General features: G+C 60.7%; 6 protein-coding genes across 6 annotated transcripts; 4 read left to right on the top strand and 2 right to left on the bottom strand.

Moving 5' to 3' along the window:
- The first annotated feature begins 147 nt into the window (after positions 1 to 147).
- Positions 148 to 2,330, top strand: GGS23DRAFT_559468 (phosphatidylethanolamine-binding protein). Its single transcript, XM_051515818.1, has 2 exons — positions 148 to 662; positions 1,191 to 2,330. The coding sequence occupies exons 1-2, from the start codon at positions 275 to 277 to the stop codon at positions 1,988 to 1,990; spliced, it is 1,188 nt and encodes a 395-aa protein (XP_051374200.1). The 5' UTR covers positions 148 to 274; the 3' UTR covers positions 1,991 to 2,330.
- Positions 2,331 to 2,800: 470 nt separating this feature from the next.
- On the top strand, positions 2,801 to 5,574 carry GGS23DRAFT_429387 (MFS general substrate transporter). Its single transcript, XM_051513841.1, has 10 exons — positions 2,801 to 3,269; positions 3,373 to 3,525; positions 3,629 to 3,942; positions 4,045 to 4,076; positions 4,144 to 4,330; positions 4,422 to 4,695; positions 4,772 to 4,839; positions 4,910 to 4,992; positions 5,047 to 5,096; positions 5,148 to 5,574. Exons 1-10 carry the CDS (start codon positions 2,970 to 2,972, stop codon positions 5,355 to 5,357), a joined length of 1,671 nt encoding a protein of 556 aa, XP_051374199.1. The 5' UTR covers positions 2,801 to 2,969; the 3' UTR covers positions 5,358 to 5,574.
- GGS23DRAFT_618547 (Extradiol ring-cleavage dioxygenase, class III enzyme, subunit B) lies at positions 5,141 to 7,084 on the bottom strand (the record flags this gene model as incomplete). The annotated part of the gene is made up of 4 exons (XM_051520948.1): positions 5,141 to 6,241; positions 6,371 to 6,669; positions 6,743 to 6,771; positions 6,844 to 7,084. 4 exons carry the CDS (start codon positions 7,082 to 7,084, stop codon positions 5,875 to 5,877), a joined length of 936 nt encoding a protein of 311 aa, XP_051374198.1. The 3' UTR covers positions 5,141 to 5,874.
- Positions 7,085 to 7,270: 186 nt separating this feature from the next.
- GGS23DRAFT_429353 (uncharacterized protein) lies at positions 7,271 to 8,211 on the top strand. Its single transcript, XM_051513840.1, has 2 exons — positions 7,271 to 7,794; positions 7,849 to 8,211. The coding sequence occupies exons 1-2, from the start codon at positions 7,419 to 7,421 to the stop codon at positions 8,112 to 8,114; spliced, it is 642 nt and encodes a 213-aa protein (XP_051374197.1). The 5' UTR covers positions 7,271 to 7,418; the 3' UTR covers positions 8,115 to 8,211.
- GGS23DRAFT_429321 (FAD/NAD(P)-binding domain-containing protein) lies at positions 8,051 to 9,972 on the top strand. The gene is made up of 3 exons (XM_051513838.1): positions 8,051 to 9,033; positions 9,101 to 9,475; positions 9,561 to 9,972. The coding sequence occupies exons 1-3, from the start codon at positions 8,308 to 8,310 to the stop codon at positions 9,927 to 9,929; spliced, it is 1,470 nt and encodes a 489-aa protein (XP_051374196.1). The 5' UTR covers positions 8,051 to 8,307; the 3' UTR covers positions 9,930 to 9,972.
- On the bottom strand, positions 9,901 to 11,788 carry GGS23DRAFT_429326 (TPT-domain-containing protein). The gene is made up of 5 exons (XM_051513839.1): positions 11,589 to 11,788; positions 11,446 to 11,513; positions 11,088 to 11,305; positions 10,599 to 11,006; positions 9,901 to 10,548 (listed from the first exon to the last, which is right to left on the bottom strand). Exons 1-5 carry the CDS (start codon positions 11,648 to 11,650, stop codon positions 10,111 to 10,113), a joined length of 1,194 nt encoding a protein of 397 aa, XP_051374195.1. The 5' UTR covers positions 11,651 to 11,788; the 3' UTR covers positions 9,901 to 10,110.
- Between the last annotated feature and the right edge of the window lie 849 nt (positions 11,789 to 12,637).

Genomic DNA, 12,637 nt, shown 5'->3' with positions numbered 1-12,637 from the left:
CAGCGTAGTCATGTCGAGCTGCCGGAGGGTCGCAAGACCTGTCGTGCGCTCGCTCCGACCCGAGCACTTTCTACTGCAGAACGGCGCCTCGCGCATATCGCGGCCCTTCTCGAGGACGGCACCGCGACGAGAGGAGGGGCCTACCGATACCACCACCACCACCACCACCACTGCCACCACCGGCGACAGCAAGCCCGCGCCGCCGGCGCCGCCGAAGAGCTCGATAGAGCAGCTCGAGGCGGCGTCGGCGGCGGGCGAGACGGGCAAGCTCCGCATGCAGGACCGGCTGATGGACCGGGAGACGACGACGGCGCACTGGGCGGAGGGGAAGCTGGCGCGGCTGGGCACGCCGCCGATCGGGTCGCGGCGGCGGCGCGCGGCGCTGCGCACGTCGGACAACGTGCCGTTCGAGCAGCTGCCGTACCAGTGCTTCCAGGAGGCGCGCCGGGTGCTGCAGGAGGACCGCCGCCAGAAGCTCCAGGCCATCGCCGACGAGCTGGCCAAGATCAAGCGCCTCGAGGACACCCCCGCCGACCAGCTCCCCGGCGGCGAGGCCAAGAAGACCCGGCGCCTCGAGAGCATGCGCAAGTACCTCGAGGAGCTCAAGATCCTCGCCGACGTCAACGACCCGCTCGTGAAGCGGAGATTCGAGGATGGCATGGGTGAGTGCGGTTCATGTTTGACTGCCTTGATTCACGCGACCCTTTTCTATTTCCTTTTTTTTTGGTTTTTGTTCTTGGGCCATGATATCAGTCGAAGAGATCGACAACTGGTGTTCCTACAAGTTGCGCATCGCCTCGTGTACGACTAGGTCCTCGTGCGGGGGCGGTTGATGAGCGAGCGGATCCAGTCGGAAATGGGCTGCTCATGATTTATATGGGAGTGGGTTTGTGTCAAGGTCTGGGTTATAAGCCAGAATAGCAAAGCTGTCTAGCACATACGACCATAGGATCTGGAAAACTCGGGATCCCGTCCGCTCTCCCATAGATAAGCCAGATACCGCCGGATTAGTAGTTGGGTCGGTGACGACCAGCGAATCCCCGGTGTTGTATGTTTTTTTTTCTTTTTTTCCTTCAAGTCCTTTTCTAGGGGGTTTCTCCTCTTATTTCTCTATTTTGCTTATTTGTTTTTCTTTTTTTCATTTGCCGTTTGTTATTGAAAAATTGAACCCCGATTTAACAGCTATGCAGGGGATATGGACAAGCCAATTTATCGATACTACGCTGAGCGCAAATGGCGGCGCGGACTATCGTACCTCATGATTAAACAGCGTATCGAGCAGCTCCATATTGTCCCAGACGTACTACCAAAGTTCGAGCCCGTCGTGGAAGTTCAGCTATTTTTCCGGCGACTCAAAGTCGAGCCCGGCGAGATTCTGAATTCGGCCGTCACGGAAGTGCCGCCTCGCTTGAAAGTCCAGGTCTTCAACGCCGGCGAGCGTCTCGTCTCGGTAGTTGTCATGGACTCGGACGTGCCCAACCCCGAGACGGACATGTTCGAAAGGCGATGCCACTATCTCTCGGCGAATGTGCCCATCTCCCCTAACCAGCCTTCGTTGCCGCTCGGCAAGGCCAATAAGGACACTCAACTAGCCGTGCGGTGGCTGCCGGCTTTTTCGCACAAGGGCGCGCCGTACCATAGACTGTCCGTATTCGTGCTGGAACAGAAGCCCGGGCAGGTCCTGGATATTGCCCAACTCCGCGAACTGTACTCGGGCCGGGACGGGTTTAGTTTGAAGAGCTACCGGGACAAGTTCGGTCTCACCCCCGTCGGCTTCAACATCTTCAGAACCGTCTGGGACGAGAACACGGCTGCCGTCATGGAGAGGGCCGGCGTGCCTGGCGCGAATATCGAATTCAAGTTCAAGAGAGTCTACTCCCTCAAGGGAGAGAAGAAGCTGAGGGGCTGGGAAGCGAAGAGGGCGAAGCCGAAGTACAGGTCCTTATGGAAGTACAGCCGGAGGATTCGCGGTATCCATCGCCGCCGCTAGACGTGTTATCGATGCTGATGTATCATATGTACAAAATGAGGCGGCGAATCGTAGAAGGGCCGGAACCATGTCCGAACCCGGTGACGATCCTCTCTGGCGGAGACGCGAGACTAGCATAGCTCAAGTGCCATTCCACGTGGTTTTCGTGCTGATCGATCCCGTAATGCCTTGCATCTGCTGACAGTGTGATGGCGGACAGGTAAGCCCCTGTCGCGCTAGGCCGGACGGGCGTGTATTCGCCAGGAGCTATCGGTCCCCAGATCCCGAGTTCTACGAGATTGGGCCATCTCGCGTTGTATTCGAGCTCAACATCGGGGCATCATAGCGCCAATAGCAGCGGTTCTATTTGAGGGAGTTCGCAGTAAAGGTCCTCCCCCCCCCCTGGTCATTCAGCTCAACGCACCGACCCCACCCCGATCACGATATCCCCAGGCCCGAAGACGACATCACCACCCATCGAGCCAGAGCGGCTCGCGTCGCAATCAACGTTCGCCCTTTTCGCATTATCGCTGCCGAGACCACAAGCCGTAACGTTATCGCTATCTTCTATCGCAACATAGAAGCTAGAATGGTAGAATCGGCCAGCCTTCCGAATAGGAGAGCAGCCTCTACACCAAAACACGGTAGCTCCTGTTGGTGAGTGCGACCTCGGGAGCATCTATTATTCACTCCCCCTAGGTCGAGCCCCGAACCAGCCGGGGAGATGATTGGTACGCACACTAAGTGCGGTATCATACACCAGTCCCATTGCGTCGGACCTGGCCTCCCGGCGTGGGACCAGGGACACTCTGCTGTCGAACCGAGCGATCCCGTAAATGGCGGACCTGGTACGACTTACTAGGCACGAGTTAAGGTAGATATATAAGGTAGACGCGGCCCACCACGCCGACCAAGTACTCCTCCTATTTATATGTCCGAGTAGCTAGTCGACACGTTGGGACGAGCGCGTTGGACAAGCCGCCGTCTGGAATCTCGAAACATGGCATCCCAGATCACAGAATCGCTGGCGGTCGCCGCCTCCACGGCGGTTTCGCCGGACGCGGCAGCACCGTTGGCTACTGTCCGATCCGGCAGCGGAAAGAACGACACGGAAAACGCAAATAGCAAGGAAGCGGAGGTCGGGACGTCGACCCTGTCCGGCGACCCCTCGGAAGACGACGGCCAATACTTCCACCAGCACATCGTGAAGGACGGCCAACAGGTCCTGATCAGCTGGACGAAGGAGGAGGAGAGGCGCGTCGTGCGCAAGGCCGACTACCTGTTCCTCCCCATATTTGCCGTATGTGATCCACACCCGGGGTCTCCCTCGACCACGCCTTAGCAGGATGGCTGCGACGGTGGCCGTATCGAGCGGGAATAAGCCGCGGCTAACATTGCAACAGCTCATGTTCACGTGGATGGCCATCGACCGCACGAACGTGTCGGGCGTCCTCACGTCGACCTTCCTCCGGGACACGGGCATGACGCGGGACCAGGCGAACACGGGCGTCTCGCTGCTGTGGTTCGGCATCGTGCTGCTCGAGATCCCGTCCAACGTAAGGAAACCATTCCACCCCCAGCACGCGCGCGCGCGCTGCCTGCGCGAGAGAGCTTGAACCTCGACGTCTAACGTCTTCCTCCTGCCCCCCCCCTGTACAGATCGTCCTGCACCGCATCGGCCCGCACTACTGGATCCCGCTGCAGGTCGTGGTCTGGGGCGTGATCGAGGTGCTGCAGATGTTCGTCCGCAACGCCAGCGGCTGGTACGCCGCGCGCCTCTTCCTCGGCCTCGGCGAGAGCGGCTTCATCCCCGGCAGCCTCTACGTCCTCTCGCGCTGGTACACCCAGGACGAGCTCGCGAGCCGCACCACCATCTTCTTCTTCGGCCCGTCCATCTCCGCCGCCTTCGGCTCGCTCATCTCCGCCGGCGCCCTGCGCATCGAGGGCGCCGGGGGGCTCTTCGGCTGGCAGTGGTTAGTTTTTTTTTTTTCTTTTCTACGAATCCGCTTTTAGGGGGACTCGTCCCCTCTCGGCTTGCTAGATCTGCTGCTGACGACATTCGGGGCCTGCCGCAGGATCTTCCTCATCTGCGGCGTTTCGACGATAGGTAAGCACGGCTGACCCTACGCATACTCTGCTGCTGCGGCCGCTGACGGCGGCTTCTCCGGTTCTAGCTACCGGCATCCTGGCCTTCACGCTGGTCCCGGAGTCCCCGCACCACACGGGGCGCCTCCTCGGCGGGCTCGTCCCGTGGAGCGGGTGGCTCTCGGAGCGCGAGGCGGACGTGTACGTGGCGCGGATCATCCGCGCGGACCCGAAGAAGGGCCAGTCCTCGACCATGAGCATCAAGTTCAAAGACATGTAAGGCAGAACCAGCCCGTCCCGCGGCCGTCTGAAGCTGCGCGGAAGCGGGGGAAGTGTCCCGCGGAACTAACGCGCGCTGCCTGCCCAGAACCGACGTGCTCTTCAGCTGGACGACGTGGCCGTACCTCATCATCTGCCTCAGCGGGCTGCAGTCCGTCGGCGGCCTGTCGACGTGGGGCGCGACCATCATCCAGTCGCTCGGGTTCACGAGCATCCGCGCGAACCTGCTCAACGCGCCCGCGCCCATCATCGCCTCCTTCCTCGGCCTCGGCCTGTCCTCGCTCGTCGACCGGTACAAGCGCTTCGGCTACACCATCGGCTTCGTCGCCGCCTGGACCATGGTCGGGCTCATCGCCCTCTACGTACGCACCCCATCCCCCCCCTTCTTCCTTCGTGCTGCTCCCATGGCCTCCGGGTAGCCTAGCTGACCCCGCCCAGCATCTCCCCGTCACCACCCACGCCTCGTGGTCCTTCTACGCCGCCTACGTCGTCACCGTCTCCGCGCCGTAAGACAGCCCCCCCCACAGCCTCCCTTCCCTTTACCAGGATCGGTCCCGCGCTGACCCCCCTCCCCAGGAGCTGGCAGCCGCTCAACGTGACCTGGCTCTCGCTCAACTCGCAGACGCCGCAGAAGCGCGCCATCGCCTACGCCGTCTACAGTAAGTCCCTCCTCCGCCCGCGCCCGCACCGCCGCATCTCTCTGACCCTCCTAGTCGGCTGCTCCAACCTGGGCGGCACGTACGGCAACCAGGTATTCCGCGGGGTAAGCCCTCCCCCCTCCCCCACCCCTTAATTCCCCTCTAACCCCCGCCAGTCCGACGCGCCCCTGTACCGCCGCGCCTGGAGCGCCTGCCTCGCGCTGGGCTCCGTCTGGCTCGCCACGCTGATCGTCCAGACGGCGCTGTTCAAGTGGTTCAACCGGCGCTTCGCCGCCGCCGTGCGCGCCGCCGACGACCCCGCCGCCCTCGAACGCGACGCCCTGTACACCGACCGCCACGGCCGCAAGCACCGGTACTACTGGTAGGGCACCCCGCCGGCTGGCGGTCTTCCTGCTGGGAGGGGGGCGCGGAGACGATGGGTCGCAGGCGGTAGGCAGAGAGGAAATAGGAGCCGTGGAGCAGGCGGTGGTTGTATTTACGCAGGATTTCTCGGGGAGGAGGGGAGACGAAGGGCAGATACGAATTAGACGGAACTCGCGCGGCTTCGCTTTCTCGGTGTTTTTGAGCGCAGCACTAAGTTCTGTCGCCCCGTAATTTGATATATATACAAAATCCCAACCTCAAAAGCTCGCACCACCAGACAAGACCAAGGGCCATTTACGCTCAGGCTCCGTGTATAGGAAACATAGGCATATGCCTCATAGGACCGCGCACATACCTTCTTGCTACTCGCCTACACTCACGAAGAAACTCCCCTAACTAGATAGGTACAAGCATCATAGCGATCTAGAAACCATCATTACCACTCCCCTTCCCCCCTCCCCACTCTCTCCTTAAATATACGTATACCACCCTGCCCTATCCATCCCCCCATCTCTACCCCTACGCGAACCGCACATTCAAGTACGACATTCCGGGCTCGACTACGTTGACGCCGAGGGGTACGGCCTCGTCGGCGTCGGTGGCGGCGCCGGCGGCGACGAGCAGCGGCGTGAAGTGCTCGACGGTGGGGTGGCAGCGGCGGAGGGCGGGGCCGTCGGCGGCGAGCCGCAGCAGGGCCTGCTCGCGCGCGCGGGCGCCCTTGGCCGCCAGCGCCGCGCGCAGCGCCGCGTCGAAGGCGCGCGACTCGGCCAGGACGAGGTCCCGCACGCGCTCGCGCTCCGCGTCGGTCGCCGCGTCCCGGATCGACGCGATCGCCTCGAACGAGTGCACCGCCATGCCCGAGGCCACGATGAGGTAGCCCTCGTTGCTGTGTTGCCCCTCAGCGTCGGGGTGTTTAGCAGGACGCACAGGGAGTCGTTTCATGTGGAGAGAAAGGTGAAAAGGGGAACGAGACGAAGAAAAGAAACCCCCCCCCCCAAGAAAAGGCATAGCTTACCGCAACGCCGCGACGGCCTCACCGAGGCGGATCTGCGCGGCGAGGTCGTAGCCGTGGAATGTCGATACCTGGACGATGGGCACGTCGAGAGGTGCCGCGTCTTCTCCCTCGGCGGGGAACATGAGCTTGAAGGGGACCCAGACGCCGTGGTCGACGCCGCGCTCGACGCGCTTCGCCTTGATGCCGGCGCGGCCGAGGTGCCGCCACACCTCGACAGCAAGCTCGGGCGCGTCCGTGTGCGGCCACTCGTACTCGTACACCGACGGCCGCGAGTCGTGGAAGTCGTTGACGAAGTCGTGCTGCGCGACGCGCGCAAGAGGTTAGCGGGTTCACGAGGTGCGCGGATGGGAGAGCGCGCCTCCTAGAACTCACCTGGATGTGCGTCCCCTTTTTCACGTTGACTACCGAGTCGTAAGTCAGGTTAGTTCGGGACCATCTCCTCCCCGGGGCTAAGGGAGGTGGGCATCTATCACCTTCTATGACGCCCGGTCCGTGGATTTCGCTGGCCTCAAAGTGCCCGCTGAAGGTGAGAATGGCCTTGGGGCGCGGCGTGATGGCGCGGATCTCCTCGCCGATGGCGCGCAGGTTGTCCTGGACGACGTGGTTCCGCGGCGACTCGTCAAACAGCAGGCCCACCCCGGCGTGGCCGATGAAGTAGACCGGCAGCGGGCGCGGCCCGGAGGCGGACGGAGAGGGCTCGACGGCGGACGGCATAGCGGACTTGCTTATTTATGGAGTGAACTTGGTTGGTAGGTATGCGCGCAGGGGCCCGGTATTAATTATTTAGGTAGGGAATCGCTGGACGGCTCCCACAGTGATCCTCATGCAAGGAGGAGTACAGGTGTGCCGGGTCCGGAAATATTCCACTCGGGTCAGTGTGGGAGAGCACAGCAGGCGGGGAAGTAATACCTATGTAAGACAGGGGCGCACATGCAGAGAGAGAGGCCTGGTCCCATTCTTCGTCTAATGGCATTGGCACGGCATGATAGGGACGGGTCGCCATTCTTAAACGCACGCTCCGCTACCTCTCGCCCCTTGCGTAGAACGCATGGTCGGAAGCTCTGCCGATGCGAGGGATAGTCGAGAAGCCGGCGAGTTCGCACATCCACTTGCCCGCTTGCGTGCAGATAGTGAAGAATGGCGCCATTGCCGTCCTATCCCGTCGCCGCCCTCGTTCACGAAGCCGCGGGCTCGTTGCCGGGGGGGTCCCGCTCTCGGTGTGGCCCTGCCGAATAGAACATACCTATTAAATAACGTTCCTCGAGGAAATGCCAAGTCGAAGGTTGTTGGTGAGCCATCGTCTCGTCTCTCGTTAGTCCCAGCGCCTCTAGATAGAAAAGGTCTCGCGGCATTACGCCGCTTCCGCCTAGATAAAGACCACAACACCCCGTGGCATGTTTTCTCGTCCTCTTCAAGGTGCATACATGCGTGGACATAAGCATTTTCAGTTCCGGCTGCGGGCAGGATAAGATACCTACGAGGATACCCAGGGCAGAAAAGAGGAGTAACTGAGGAGGCATCGGTGGCAGCGGGAGTTTCTCCACCGCGCCTTATCAATGATCCCTACCGCTGCACCCTCTGGCACGACCACCTCTTTGGCGTGATCAGGTCCAACGCAGACGCAATCGCGGCATGTGTCACGCAATGCAGCAGTCTTAACGGTGTACGGACACCTTATTCCCCCTTCTCCTCGAGAGCGGAGGGGGGAGGAGAGAGATCCTTAAAAGCTCCAACGACTACCTGAAAGTCGCTGTTGGTTGACCAAGCTCGACCGCCCCTGTTCTTACTTTCCAGCCCAAGCCGTGTTGCGAGGATAAACTTAATAGCTCCCCGCGACGCCAAGAGTGCTTCGTGGCGTGTGTGCGTGTGTATCTGTGCTCGCGTCCGTGTGCGCATCCTATCCCTAGGCAATCGAGGCGTCAGCAGAAGACATCGCTATGACGGCAAAGGCCCGGCGTGTGGCCGTCATTGGCGCGGGTCCGTCAGGCGCCATCGCCACGGACGCACTAGTCAAGGAGCAGGCCTTCGACACCATCCGCGTGTTCGAGCGGCGGCCCGGCGTTGGCGGCACCTGGATCTACACACCACACCTACCCGCGGCGATCCCGTCCCTTGGCGACCTGGTCTCGGGCGACGCCGACGTTACCGTGCCGGTACCACCCGTGCTCCCGGCCGTCACTCCGGCGTCCGAGGAGATCAACGGGCACCAGCACCGGTTCTCCGACACTCCCCTACATGAGCACTTGCACAGCAACATTACGCCTGCGCTCATGAGCTACACCCAAGAGCCCTTCCCCGACAGGCTCTCGGCCCGGACGCTCGCCGACCACGGCCCCGGCGCCCCCTTCCGCCACCACGCCGTCATCCGCGAGTGGGTCGAGGGCATCTTCGCGCGCGGCGGCCACGACAAGCTCGTCGAGCTCGGGACCACCGTCGAACGCGCCGAGAAGGTTGCCGGCGAATGGGTCCTAACGCTGCGCAAGGAGTCGCAGGGCCGCAACCTCTGGTGGCGCGAGACGTTCGACGCCGTCGTCGTCGCCAGCGGCCATTACAACATCCCCTGGTTCCCCAGCGTTCCGGGGCTCGTCGAGTACGACCAAAAGTTCCCCGGCCGGATCCTGCACAGCAAGCACTTCCGCACGGCGTCGAAGTTCAAGGGGAAGGTGAGTGGAGCTTGCACGATCTCGTCGGTCTCTCCGGCGCCAGAGTTTCGCTAATCTGCTCGAGCAGCGCGTCGTCGTCGTTGGGGGCTCGATCTCGGCGCACGAGGTCGTGCACGAGATCATAGGATTCGCCGAGTCGCCCGTGTATGCGTCGCTGCGCGGGGATCCGATCCCGGCGTTCGGGTGGGAGCCGTTCCTGCACCCGGACATCGTGGTGAAGAAGCAGATCTCGAAACTTGACCCGGAGACGGGCCGCGTTCACTTCGCCGACGGCTCCTCCCTTGACGGCGTTGATCACATCGTCTTCGGCACCGGCTACACCTTCAGCCTGCCCTACCTACCCCACGTCCAGAACCGCATTCGCAACGCTTACCGCCGCCTGCCCGGTGTCTACCAGCACACCTGGGATATCGAGGATCCCACCCTGACCTTCGTCGGAATGGTGCGTTTCTTTACTTTCTTACCCCATCAACCCTGCCCATCACCATTCGCTAACCCATCGCCCAATTTTGCTCGATTCTCTGTAGCTCGGGGGCGGGTTCACTTTCCGCGTGTACGAGTGGCAGGCCGTCGCGGTGGCACGGCACCTCGCGGGACGGGCGAAAGCGCTACCGTCGATCCCGGAGCAGCTCGAGTGGGAGCGGAAGCGCGTCGCTGAGCGCGGCGGCGGCAAGGACTATTACTCGATCGCGCCCAATTACAAGGAGTTCTTCGAGTTCCTGCGTGGGATCGCCGGCGAGCCGGCCGCGGGGACTACGGGCCGTGTCCTGCCGCCCTTCGACGACAGCTGGCTCGAGATTTGGACCGGAATGGTGGTTAATAAGATAGAGGGCTTCCAGCGCAAGAGGAAGAGGGCCGAGGAGGCGAGAGCGGCCGCCGTGAAGGCGAAGCTGTGACGTGCACCCGTACGAGGACGTACGTACACCTGCGGAAACGAAAGCGTTCATTCAACTCACGAACTGGCGTTATGGGGCTACAACATCAGTAGGTATACCAGATCATCTTCTCTCGTGCAGGGCGCAGAAATATGACAGCGCAACCAAGGGAGCGTTGAAGTCTTCACAGCTACCCGGGCCCTCATCTACCAGCCCCGGCCTCCCGTCCACTGCGAAGTTGACCATTCGCGTGTAGCCACGTCAACCAACTGTCAGAGAGATGGTCTGCTTCGCGAACAGGCCCCGTGGCGTGCGGTGAGCTCGCGTGTAGTTGCTCCCTCATAGACCACACATAGACTAGCAATAACGCTATGAGCAATGATGCCACAACAAGCAGGGGTTTCTGCGCGAGTAGCTTAAATCGAGAGAACCCCCCTGCCCATGTGATACCGGCTCGCAAAGATTGGTTTATGTCCTGCCAGCCTGACTGGTAGAGGAGCAGGCCAAAGAGCGCGATACCGTAGCCGAGCATCTGGAGGGGGGTTACCGGTGTTCCCCATATCACGACTGCGACAACGACAAGGAGGATGTTTTTAAAAATCCCCGTCAGCACGAGGACAAGACCAGACGTCTTACCAATCTAGTACCCAATCAGCGTCCGTCCGTAGAAATGAATCCCCAGTGACCTACCAGAAGAACGCTCGAGACGTTTAGCAGGAATGCCACAAGAGCGTTCAGCAACAGCACCCCGAACCCAACCTCGACAACATGCGACCATTCAAACGAGTCCCACCCGGAGACGAGAGCGAGAACGGAATTGGCGACGGCGCAAACTGGGGCGTAGTAATAGAGACTGACAAGAGGGTCCATATTGAGCCCCTCCCCCGACACCAGGGTCTGTATCATGATAACGCGGAGTGATTCAAACAGGATGCCAGCGACCTGGTAGAAGAAGCCCGGCCAGGAGAAGTGGATTTCGCCTGCACTCGCCATCACGACGCCCACGACGATCAGCAAGACTTTACCGAACGTCGCCAAAGTCGGGTGTTCAACGCCCCAGAGCCAGCCGACTAGGAGGGTAACTACCGGTGCCGCAGCCTATACGTGGGTTGCACGGCATATTTAGTATGGTTATTTCGAAATATCAACGAAGCGGGAAGAGCACCGTCACCGACTAACCTTCAACATCTGTATGAAGGGTACACTCAGGTAGAGATAGACCAGAGTGCTGGAGACCAGGCTGCCGCAGTACAGGAGGCCGATGGGAACAATAACCCGCACATATAACCTCGAGGTCATCTTGACCTTATGGCGGCCATCTAGGAGGCTCGTGGTCCGGGCCAGCACCTGGGTCGCCATAGTGGCGAAGGTCATGTGCCACCATGTCAGTATCACAGCTATTGATCGAGGTTAGAGAGAGGCGCGTGCGACACATCGAGTTCGCGGATAGGACTTGCGGTAGCCTGAGAAGGGATGGTCAGCGAGGCAGCCCGTGTAGAAGCCTGCTGCAACGCAGAGTGTATAGGGGAGTGCTCACGGAAGCCGGCGTCGTCGATCAGCCATTTATTGAAGAGGATGGTGATGTTCGAGAAGAAGATCCAGCTCCTACCTCACGGCAGCGGCTTAGCAACCCACACGCTCGGCGGTCAGTTCGCTACTACGTCGCAGGGAGGGTCTTACGCGATGTAGAAGGCGGGATGTAGTGCCAGGCCGGAACGCCGCGCTCGGAGGCCCGGCATCATCCGGGCTGCAGCTCGACGGGCACCCTGTTATATGTTGGGACCTGGAGCTGAGCCAAAGGGCCCGGCGACAGGACGGAGCTTGAGGGCGAGACTGAGGGAGATGTAAGAGAGTTGATCGGCTATCCGGGATCGAGCACGGCGGCAAGCGATGACGATGTTGGCAGGATCCGGGTGTTTGCGCGGGAGAAGAGGAGTGAGGAGAGGGCGAGGCTAGCAACAGGGGACGAGGGGACAGGATGTACAAGGTAGACGAGAAGAGGAGTTGAGGTGAAGTATCTCAACACCTATTCCCCCGTGGAGCACATGGGCGATGGTACTTGGGTGCTGACAAGGGCAGCAGAAGAAGCTGGGCAAATATAAAATATACAGGCAGGTAAGCACAGCCCGAAGGAGTCCCCCTGCTTGGGAACCCTACCTCGGATCTGGATTCACTCTGGGCGGCGCATCGCGTCTGCTTTCGACGCTGCCGGATGCTATCCAGGTACCCTCCTAGGGCAGAGGTAGGTACTTGGGTTATTGATCCCGGACGGGTTAGCATAGGTGTAGGTACCTATAAGTTAGGAGGTACATACCTAGGCAGGTACCTAACCTAGGGTAATTAACCTGCCCAAGCCCAAAGGTACTACCTAACCTGCCTTAAGTACCTAAGGTACCTAGGTAGGTAATTAGCCCGGCCAACCATCAGCTCCCCTTTCCCACATGGCACAGCCCTAGGGCCGCCGTTCAAGGCGTGGCCGCCTGCCCGTAAGCATATGTCATCCACGGCGGCACGCCGCATAAGATCATGCCTCATGCATACCTGCCTACTAATATTACAGGGTATGTGAGAGGAGCTATCTAGGCTAAATTTAGGCAAGGGACTGCCCAATCAGCAAAGCCGCGATGATATCTCCGAGAAGACGAGACTGGACGAGGAGAGAGAGAGAGAGAGAGGCGGAGCGGGAGAGGAACTCTATCTTCATGTTCTGTAAGCGTTCCCATACTTGG

The sequence above is a fragment of the Durotheca rogersii genome (genome assembly GCF_024521655.1).
Source record: "Durotheca rogersii strain YMJ 92031201 chromosome Unknown GGS23scaffold_5, whole genome shotgun sequence".
Lineage (NCBI taxonomy): Eukaryota > Fungi > Ascomycota > Sordariomycetes > Xylariales > Xylariaceae > Durotheca > Durotheca rogersii.
Note: the sequence above shows the minus strand (reverse complement) of the source record. Positions and strands in the feature narration are given on the sequence as shown.

Excerpts from the sequence above, each read along its gene's own strand:
- GGS23DRAFT_429387 (XM_051513841.1), top strand. The coding sequence starts at position 2,970 with ATGGCATCCCAGATCACAGAATCGCTGGCGGTCGCCGCCTCCACGGCG. Across the intron at positions 4,696-4,771 it reads TCGGGCTCATCGCCCTCTAC|CATCTCCCCGTCACCACCCA; the intron begins GTACGCACCCCA and ends GACCCCGCCCAG. Across the intron at positions 4,840-4,909 it reads GTCGTCACCGTCTCCGCGCC|GAGCTGGCAGCCGCTCAACG; the intron begins GTAAGACAGCCC and ends CCCCCTCCCCAG.
- GGS23DRAFT_429321 (XM_051513838.1), top strand. The coding sequence starts at position 8,308 with ATGACGGCAAAGGCCCGGCGTGTGGCCGTCATTGGCGCGGGTCCGTCA. Across the intron at positions 9,034-9,100 it reads CGTCGAAGTTCAAGGGGAAG|CGCGTCGTCGTCGTTGGGGG; the intron begins GTGAGTGGAGCT and ends CTGCTCGAGCAG. Across the intron at positions 9,476-9,560 it reads CCCTGACCTTCGTCGGAATG|CTCGGGGGCGGGTTCACTTT; the intron begins GTGCGTTTCTTT and ends GATTCTCTGTAG.
- GGS23DRAFT_559468 (XM_051515818.1), top strand. The coding sequence starts at position 275 with ATGCAGGACCGGCTGATGGACCGGGAGACGACGACGGCGCACTGGGCG. Across the intron at positions 663-1,190 it reads GAGATTCGAGGATGGCATGG|GGGATATGGACAAGCCAATT; the intron begins GTGAGTGCGGTT and ends ACAGCTATGCAG.
- GGS23DRAFT_429353 (XM_051513840.1), top strand. The coding sequence starts at position 7,419 with ATGGTCGGAAGCTCTGCCGATGCGAGGGATAGTCGAGAAGCCGGCGAG. Across the intron at positions 7,795-7,848 it reads GTCCTCTTCAAGGTGCATAC|GAGGATACCCAGGGCAGAAA; the intron begins ATGCGTGGACAT and ends TAAGATACCTAC.
- GGS23DRAFT_429326 (XM_051513839.1), bottom strand. The coding sequence starts at position 11,650 with ATGATGCCGGGCCTCCGAGCGCGGCGTTCCGGCCTGGCACTACATCCC. Across the intron at positions 11,514-11,588 it reads CATCCCGCCTTCTACATCGC|GAGCTGGATCTTCTTCTCGA; the intron begins GTAAGACCCTCC and ends GCCGTGAGGTAG. Across the intron at positions 10,549-10,598 it reads ACGTCTCGAGCGTTCTTCTG|ATTGGTAAGACGTCTGGTCT; the intron begins GTAGGTCACTGG and ends ATTGGGTACTAG.